The 10,423-nt window shown below is 37.0% G+C and overlaps 1 protein-coding gene across 1 annotated transcript in view; it reads left to right on the top strand.

Moving 5' to 3' along the window:
- The first annotated feature begins 4,019 nt into the window (after positions 1–4,019).
- The window catches only part of LOC113445728 (uncharacterized), a 196,381-nt gene continuing 189,977 nt past the window's right edge, over positions 4,020–10,423 (top strand). The window contains exon 1 of the mRNA XM_087930397.1: positions 4,020–4,087. Within this exon, the coding sequence (XP_087786523.1) occupies positions 4,020–4,087 (68 nt within the window). The remainder of the gene's footprint in view (positions 4,088–10,423) is intronic.

Genomic DNA, 10,423 nt, shown 5'->3' with positions numbered 1-10,423 from the left:
TGACACATGGTTAGAAATTCTGCATATAGACCTACAGAACTAACAAAGTGTACACTCCACACGTGCCTTTCAGCTTAACTGCAACAGGAAACAGGAAACTCTTCTCAGAACAAAAAGACATAGAGAGTATATCATAGATGCAGACTTATAGTCACTGCCATCTACTGGTTGGCTGTACAAGTTGTTGCACAAAATACATTCCAGCAATGTATTCGAACACACACACACACACACACACACACACACACACACACACATAAGCTCCTGGAGGAAAGGATAGTTACAACTTTAATGAATAAAGAGTTGGAAGGTGAAGTGCAGGGACGACTTTTGGTTTTTTTCCTTTTAAGGAAATGAGCCAAGTGAGATTGGTTGCATATAAATTAAGTAAAAGAACAAGTGGTCTACAATGATAGAATAGCCATTGCTAGGATTATGTATTTTTCCTTCCATTCCAGAAGTTCTTCCTTGCTTAAATTGTTTTGGGGCTGTAACTGCTCATCTTGATTATGGCTAAAAATACATACTTACTTTAAGGCAACTAATTTTGCAAGATGACTATTTAAAGAAAGCCCATATGGAATATACGTGTGTGTGTGTGTGTGTGGGTGTGTGTGGGTGGGTGGTGTATGTAAAGCAAGAGTTTTAAGTCTCAAAGGAAACTATTGTGATAGTGTTCTTATTTTCTGTTGAAGGAAAACATATGTTTATGTGGCCATTTGAGATCTCCTGATGATTTCCTAATGAGTCAGGGAAAAAAATTTCCCATATGATTTCCCTGGTAAAAGCAGACAGTGCGATGATCATAATGTGTGAAGCAATGCCATATTGTTGACTTTGCAAATGTTGTGATTTATGTGGATATATATTACTTTATGTTAAATAACTCATTAATGTGCATATTTCAAGCACTCCTAGTCTGTTGCTGGATAACTTGCAAAAAGAATGATTTGTTGTGTTGGTTAGCCTTAGGGTTAGTCATGTGTCAGAAGAGAAATTACGGTTTTGTCACAGTCAAAAAATTTTTTTTATGAAGTCATAAGAGTCATAATTTTTATTTCAAAGAGTTATTATGACTCTATTAAAATTACTGCCTTTAGAAAATTTGGTACATATTAGCTAAACAAATCCTTTGTAATATTGTACTTTGAAGCACAGCTATATTCACACTTCTAGTTTAGGCCCAACTATGGGCCAATACAACTGATGGGTAAATTCAAGTGAACACTGAACTCAGGTGGTTTTCTCAGGCCTCAAATAGCAAAGTTCTGACAGTATTATTTCAGACTACAAGTAGGATATGTCTTGTTTAAATACCTTCGCACACATAAATCTAAAACAAAAACAAGACATCTACTATTGTACAGATTAACCTAGTATATTAACCAATATTTAAACATAGGCTGTTGATTGACATGGTATTTTTCTATGTTTGATACATGTATTATGCAGCAGTAAATATATCTAGTGCCTATTGTCTAAAATAATCTAATACTTGTTATTATTTTAAATAGTAGAATTCATTATGGAGACATATATTCACTAGTATGCTGTTCTATGATTGGAATAAAGGTTTGATTTACATTGACAGAGGAAATCTATACTCTTTATCATGTCATTCCCAAGCCTTCTCTTCATTGGATGCCTCTCAGATTTTCTTTTTAGCTTCAGCAACCAATGTTATAGCTATATTAGAGGAGAAAGGGACAGAGAGGAACAGTGAGAAAGGAAAGGAAAGGAAAGGAAAGGAAGAACAGAGTTTATATTTAGTGGCAGTCAACATGTAATAATACTTTCTGGGGGTATTTGCTTTGTAACCTTACTAATTTATTTCAATAATTATTATGTTAATTACAATTCTTAAGTGTTAAATATGAGTACTTCCAGAGGACCAGAAGATCTATTATCCATGCCTTGCAATTGGGTTAAACTTGGTTTATTGCTCTTGAGGCTTCTATAGCATTTTTTTTGTCTTCCAACTCTGAAATTCATGCAACTATGTTTTACTCACTTTAATTAGCTGGAAATGTGGTTGTTCATATTCACAAACTATGGGCACAAACATAGTCCTCACTTACAGATCTCTTCTTCATTGCAGTTGAGTACCTTGGTCCTGCAAACCATCTCTCCTTGCTCAATTTTCATCTTACACCTCACTGAAAGACAAGGAAATAACTTCCCAGGAGTTTGTTCTTGGTCATTTTCTACTTCTACCCTTCTGTTTGATTACAAGCTCTTTGGAAGTTAACTAGCCAATCATCAAATGAATATTAGATGTGAATGGAGAAAAAAATGAGGAGCACTTGAGGTGCAAGGAGTCATACAGAGGCCAGGAGGGAGTTAACAAGAAACTGACTTCTTAGAAAACATCATACAAAGAAGGAATGGCAAAGCACTGTGATGTATGTCCTAAGGTTTACAGTGGTACTCATCAAGTTGTGGTACTTAACACATTTTGATGTGAAATTTTTGTCCCAGTACTCATTGTTTGTTTGGTACTCAACCCACAAGCTAAAACTTGTCCTGTCGGCTGGCTTGTGACTCACTACATTATTCCTTATGGGAAAAATTTGTTTGGTACTCATTGTTTCTGATACTCATCACATCTCCCAGAACCAATTAACAATGAGCACTGAGGTACCACTGTATATGAATCTATGAATAGCGCAGGTTTCTGAAAGAAATAAAAATTTCTGCTCTGGAGTTAAAATTAAAAAAACAACGGGGACATCTGAATTTGTGATGAATTCTTTCAGATTATGGTATTTATTGGAATGATGGTGATAAAGACCATGTCAGTGGTCAATTCCCCAACTATACCCGTGATGGTGAACTTATGACATGCATACCACAGGTGGCACGCGGAGCCATTTGTGTTGGTACGCAAGCCGCAGGCAAACTTACCTCACTGTGCATGTGTGCACCCCAAAGCTGATTTTTTGGCTGGTTTGAGGCCTTTTTTGGCCTCCCAGAGGCCTGAAAAAAGCCTCTGCAGGCTTTGCAGGCCAAATAATAGGCCCGTTTCATCATTTCCTGTAATACCAGAAGTGACGAAACGGGCCTATTATTCATCTTGCAAAGCCTGCAGAGGCTTTTTTCAAGCCTCTGGAAGGCTGAAAAAGGCCTCAAACTGGCCAAAAATCAGCTGTGAGGCATAGTGCAGGTAACGGGGGGGGGGGAATTGCATGCGCAGGGGGCATGGGGGGAGCGTGCATATTGCCTTTTGGGCACAGGATCTCAAAAAGGTTGGCCATTACTAAACTATACCACTCAAATCACAGTCTATTTGATATATATTTGTCAAGGATGGAAGAAATATACATATACAAAAAATACATTTGAACTAAGTTGCCTTACTAATGTAAAAGTATTATAAAATACCACATTTTTACATTTTTGCCTATCATTTTAACCCCAATGCTTGCTTCTTCCTTGATACCAATCATAGTAAATGCCTGTCCTTGATTTCCGTGTGATTTGGCCATTTTAAAGATTTTGCATAAAGTGTTGAATACAACTGCACCATATAATAATGTCAGAAAAAAGGTTTAAAATACTTTAAAATGCATGAAATAAAATGCACATAGGTAATTAAAAAGAAGCGCACAAATTAGAGTGTGAGAAATAACCACACGAGTGATTATGTGTATGGCTACCAGCTGGAATCTTCACCAAGGTAGAACTTTAATTCACTTTGGCTTTTTCTCCCTGCCTTCTACCTTAACTTGTAATTTACCTGAATCCCACCTGCACTGAAATATAATTGAGAATGGCCCTTGCCTGTTCCATTACTTTGTGTGCCATAGTTAACATTAAATTGCCTTTCTGAAATTGCAGCCTCACTAGCTCAAAAGCAATAAAACACCATTTTTGCTTTGCTGTTAAAGAAAAGGAAAAGCAAAAAAAAAAAGAAAAGAAAAGGAAAGGACAGAAAGGGAAGGAAAAAAGCAAAGCAAAGCTGGGGAATTGTGACATTATTATTGTTACTGTTTAAAAACAACAATGCCTGTCCTCCCGCAATGAAGCTCGACTTTTTGGAAACTAATGATGAGAAAATGGCGGCAACAGTGTCTTGTTCTTCCCTGAGGTAAATCTCCTACTTGGAGCTGTTGCAGATTTGTGCGTAATTTAACGCATGTGGGCCTGAGCCCCGTGCCAAAAACTATTGCTTCATTTGGTTGCTGCTGTTGTGTAATTAACTCTCTGACTCAGATAAATCTTTCCCTTTGAGTGAAAGTCATCCAGGGCCACTCCTGGAGTCAGTGTGACGGCAAAGGCGCCCCTCCCGTATTGCACACCTGCTACTCATCAGTTAGCAGTTGATAACATCTGTCCTGTTCTCTCTTCACTGGAGATGTGAAGCATCTCTCTGTCACCGCATGTTCATCATGCCAAGTCGATGGACACTCCAGAAATAAAAAAAGTGTTTATTTCTTGGTTATCAGCATATTGTTTGAGTCCCTTCCTGGTGGGGTGGGGAGGAAGGGCAAAAAGAAAAGAAAAAAGAAAAAAAATACCCTCTCAAGGCTATAGTAATCTAACTAAAACAACCTGTTGGTCTTGATTTAGCTATATCTGGAAGGCATTCTTTCTTAATCCTGGCTCCTTTTCACTAGGAAATGTTTCCCCAAAACATATTTACCTGCAGTTACTGTAGTCACTTGCCCTCCCAGGCACAAAATTTTCTCTATCTATAAATAACTTCTTTCTTGTATATATTTTTTGACTTTTCTCATGAGAGTTAGACATGCATCTGCCCTATAGGAAAACAAGAATTTTATTTCAAATTATGCAATGTTTCTAGTTCATAGTACGGTGTGTTGGATTCGAGTTTTACATAGTCCCTATTTTCTGGGAAGTTTTCCAAGTCATTTTCAAACACGGGTTCTGTTTCCTTTCATAGTATTTAGTTCTTATGCGGCTGGTTCATCTTATATAGTTTTGTCAGATTTGCAGACATAATAGACATTTAGTTATCTAAAGTATTGCCTAGAGGTGTCTTACTTTAGCTTCTTTAGTCTCCAAATATTCTATTGATCTTTCTCTGTGACTCTTGTACATTTAATTCATCTCCAAAATGAGCACATCTCATTTCTCCAAATACACTTGTCCCTTTTCCCCCCCTGGCTGATAGAAATTCACTCTATAGGTAGCATGTAAAATTCTACCTGTCCAATTCATAGTTAAAATGCCTCTCAGCTTCTAAGTATGACTGACTGCAGCTGTTTAGAAGTCTGGCTTTTTTAAGGGATAAAGGCTGATCATCCTTTTACATAGCTTTAGTTAGGAACCCGTTTGATTCCTTAAAAAAATGGGCCTGGCCACTTACTCTGCACCTTGAGCCTGCACTAAAGTTCCCATCATGAAGGAAACCTGTGCGTCACCATTGCTATAGAAACCAAAGTGGGGATACAGTTTCAGAAAGGATTGTGAAGCGATGAACTGCAGCTCAGGTACGACTCCCTCCACATTCATACTTAAAAACATAAAACACCCAAATTAACTCTTTTCATTAATCTAATCATAATTTTGTTACAGCTCTACAGCTTTATAAAGGGACATTTATTTATGAATGTGCTCGTGGGGCTTCTTATGGGGAAAACTAATGACTAAAGTTAATGAGGTTGATTATTTAAAACACAGGTGAAACAGTGATGTGTGTAAATTCACATACCATTCTGAAAGAGATTGGTAATCACAAAGATATTTTCATGCAACAGGAAAAAATTATCAAAAGCAGAAAGACTTGGTTAAGTGTTGTAGCTTTGGGGCAGATAATTCTACCTGCCTAGTGGCAGATAATTCTACATAGAATTCCCCATAGAGCCAGAAACAACTAGCACGTATGTGTGTGGGAAACCTTTACCTTTAACTTAGTGGTAGAAAAACTGCTGGTTCAACAGACTACTGCTGTATCCAGAGGCCTGCTGAGTTTGTACAGCAGGGTGGAAATGAGAATAGCAATCTGTCTGTCTGTCTGTCCGTCTATCTGTCTATCCTTCCTTCCTTCCTTCCTTCCTTCCTTCCTTCCTTCCTTCCTTCTAGATCTGTTGTTATTTACCATATACAGTTATCACATGTAACTGTTAATTACTAGAGTAACTGTGGTCATTGGACTATGAAGTATTCTTACCTCTTGCCTTACTAGCAGACCATAAAGTTTTGGAATTTTTAATCAAATTTAACATCTCCTTAAGCTTGATTTTTAAATCCCAGCTTTTTGTCTTCTGATGGCTTTGTCAGTCACCTGGAAGTGTTCAAGATGCTAAAACTAAATTGCAGTTTTCTTGGCCTCATGCTAGGGTTCAGCTCCTTTGAATTATCAACAAACTGATATTGTATTTGCCTAAAAATTATGAGGTAATAGACAGGGATTTTTTGAAGGAGAATATTTGTAGCTCAGGATTGAAATGAGGAATCCTTGGTGCTTTCTGACCTTGGTTGTTTTTTTTCAGATGTCTCTTTACCCAAATTAGTATTTTGGTCTTTTTGTTCCCTTTTTGCAGGGGTGGGATTCTACCAGTTCGCACCTATTCGCTAGAACTGGTAGTTAACATTCTAAGCAGTTCAGAGAACCAGTTGTTAGAAGAAATTACTGACCTAATCCTGTAAAGAAGGCAGGAAGGAAACATTCTGGTGTTGCTTACAGAAACTGCCTCTCCATTAACCCTTATTACATTCTTTGCAGGACTAGACTTCCTGTCTCTGGACCATCTCTGGAGTTTTTTCCCTCTCCTTTGCTGGTACTTTGCTTGTGTGGAGTGACCATTCAAAGTTACAATGGCACTGAAAAAAGTGACTTATGACCATTTTTCACACTTACGACTGTTGCAGCATCGCCACAGTCATGAGAGGCCAGGCGAGGAGATGCGTGCCTCGATGTGAGTGATACTGAGTTGGCCACACCCAGCCAATAACATGACCACCAAGCCATGTCCACCCAGTCACATGACCACCAAGCCATGCCACCACTTAAGCCACACCCAGAGAACCGGTTGTTAAAAAATTTGGATCCCACCCCTGCCTTTTTGGTTTCTTGATGGTCTCTGTTGTTACTCTTTTGCACAATATGTAAATGTTGTTTATGTCTATGTGTCTATTGATGGCAAATTTGTCAGAGTGTCAGGCTTCCAAGGAATTATCTCGGCTTGGTCTAAGGTGGTCACAATTTCCCAGTTGAAACTATAGTTAACTCTATCTATATGTTGAGAAATTAAAGAGTTATCATGTCTTCATTTCAAGAATTATTTAAAATGTTGTGATAGGCTATGTACATTGGGAGGGAATCAGATAATATTGACAATTATTTTAAGAAGAGTTGTGCTTTTAAAAAATCTTCATGGGATCATGTTTAAGATCTTGAAAGTTTTGGAAAAGGTGAAAAACTCTGCTTCCAGGATTTGGTTTGATTTAATATATATCTTCTGAACTGTTGCTTATACTTATATTCTATAAGGAATAAGTTTAGTTCTGGAATACTTATGAAACTGTACAATAATGCTATTAAGGCTTTGGTTTTGAGTAACCGATATAGGGGAAAAGAGGCTGCAAATTATTTCTTTTTATTTTAATCTTATCACTGGAGTCTCTGTATTTTTATATGATAGGAGTAGACGTAGAAAAATGCCAATATTTTGCTTTTTTGGTCTAGTGATTAAGTCGCCAGGCTAAAAAGTAAAAGACCATGAGTTCAAGTTCTGCCTTAACCTAGAAAGCTACTGGGGTGATTTTGGGCCTCACTCTCTCAGCCCAAATTATCTTACAAGGTTGTTGTTATGGGGGAAAAGGAGAATGAAGGTGTCTGCTGCCTTGAATTATTTGTAAAGCTAATAAAAGGTGGAATATAAAAGAATATTTTTTAAAGGAGAAGAATATGAAGGTTGCCTTGAAAGAGGAATGAAAAGGCAGTTATGTAAACTCCAGCTTATCGGTGAAAAAAAGGAAAGAATGATAAAGAAATTCAAACTAAGCCACCTTGATTCTTTTTAGTACAAAATAAGGAAGAGAGAAACTCTGTCAGTCTTTCTCAAGATTTTGTTATTGTACCCAAAATAGCCCCTATAAGTCTATTATCTGGCCTGGGCTACCTCAAACAGCTGACAAATTGTCAGGAAAAAAATATTGCTACCTGAATCGTGCTAAGACCTTTCCTATATAGTGGTGGAAAGAAATAATGGGAAGGGCAATATATCTAAAAAACATGGAATTAGGCACTAAGTCTTTTCCATAATTATATTACCTGACTTGGATGATATCCTATGTTAGAATTTTTTAAAAATATGTAACTTTTTTTATATGTTTGAATTAGCATCCTATTTATGTGGCTTTAATGATGGTAGGTCAGCCTCTTGAGTCAATGTTCACACCTTCCTCTATTCTCCAGTCACCCTTCTGACAAGAGTTCTTATATAAACTTTTCCATAAAGAATAGTCTTATTTTTTGAAGTTCATGAATGGATGTACAAGATCTTACTCCCTGTCATGAAAGACCCTCGGCCTAGGCTGGTAATGGTTAATAAATATTCATTCTCATTACTCTTGCTAACTAAGCTATTAGAGTGGCGAAAGAAGTCTAAAGGCTAATTTACAAAATACTACAGTTTTAAGTCCTAATGTCTGATTCTGGAAAATATGCAATAAGATAGAACTATCTTCAGAATATGAATTACCAAATAGTATTTGAAATACAGCTCTTTGTACTGTAAATGCAAATTGATTTATAAAGGATACAAAGCCAAAAAACATCTCTCTTTTTATGTGTGTACTTTGAAATACAAGTAAAGTGCAAGGATTTGTTTCTTTTATTCTTATATTAAACTTTTCAGTTTGGTGTCCCATTTATTGCTTAATGAATAGTACTTTTTCAGTAAGTTCTACCTGTATAATAAATCCTTTTTGCTTCAGAGGTGTCTTTGGTGTAAATTAATCATGAATTTTTGGTCTTATTGTTGCACAGGATTCTGTATTGTGGTGTGGCACAAATAGGTGATATACATACCTTGCATATTGTAGTAACTTGTAGTAACAAAAAGTGGCTTAAACGGTTGATTTGCACGAGGAGGCATAGTTTATCAGATTATAGCTAGTCATTAAGGCACCCCACCCATGCTTTAATCACCTTCAGTTTGAATGGAGTGTTCTTCATTAGCCCAATGTTCATCTTGTCAAAGCTTAGCTTGCTAAGTTTTAGGAATGATTCAGCTCTGGTATCTCATAGGCCTCTTATCAGTAATGGGATCTTATATGTTAATTTCCCTCCTCTTATTCAAATAGATGTTAGTCATGAGAACAGACTTAGCCTTATGTTTACATCTCAGTTGCAGAAACTTCCGTGGCTGGTGATTGCGATGTGCAGAAACCTGCAAATTTTGTTTGTATGTAAATGTTTGCCTTCTTTTCAAAATGTCTGGTATTTGGAATCATATAAAACATGGCTGGAGAACATATAGCCTAACGGCTCAGAGATCATCTCCAGGAATTTCCTGATCAGCCCTTACCATCTACTTAGCTGTACCTTTTCATAGCAGTTAGGCTGAAGAGGGTCTCACACTAAAATTAAGCGCTGTGAGGGAATCTTTTCCTGTCTAGATGGCAAATCCTAAATTTAGTTTTTTCTTCTTAAATAGTGCACACAGTGCACACACACACATTTAATATTATTCTCTATGTTGTGCAACTACATCTGCATGGAGGTATGGGTGTTGTTATTATGTATGCAAATAAATATCTGTGAATGTCTACCTACTTTTGGCTTTGGTCTTCAGAAAGTTATTATGATAGAAAGGTTTCTACTTCTTATAAAAGATATTAACAATCACAGATCCAACGACCAATGCCAAGTGAACTTTAGAATTGTATTTCTGACATTTTTTTAGAAGACGGGAAAAAAAATCCTTAACGCACAGATTAAATATGTTGCAGATTTAAGATTCCATTCTAAAGCTATAGAGTAATTCACATGAGAAATAGGTCTTACATATGTGGGTGCACTTGTTTATTAAAAGTTTATCCTGGCTTTATTGTTTGATAAGTAACTCAAATTACTTATAGGCATAATAAGACCAAAGAATATACATCCAGTTGGATCTAGATTTGCCCATCTGTGAATAAAAGAGCATTTCTATTTCTAATGTGAACTGGTAATGGTATGTGGGATGGCCTTGGCAGACAGGAGGAAGAGCTGCACCATAGACAATCATTCATGCATTCATAGGCAATCATTCAGCCCATTGATGTTAAGCGGGTTTGGGAAGCATGTCAGAAGCAGTCCTCCCTTATTTTGGGGAGAGTAAAAGGGAAGGGGGAGGTATTTTCAGACTTTCAAGATTCTGTTACCTAAACCTTACAATAAAAGTAGTGTTAGTATCAGCAGTGGGATCCTACCTGTTCCACTACCGGTGATCGCGTGCGCACCTAACACACG

This window comes from Pseudonaja textilis, chromosome 3 (genome assembly GCF_049901715.1).
Source record: "Pseudonaja textilis isolate UNSWEBS1 chromosome 3, rPseTex1.2, whole genome shotgun sequence".
Lineage (NCBI taxonomy): Eukaryota > Metazoa > Chordata > Lepidosauria > Squamata > Elapidae > Pseudonaja > Pseudonaja textilis.
Note: the sequence above shows the minus strand (reverse complement) of the source record. Positions and strands in the feature narration are given on the sequence as shown.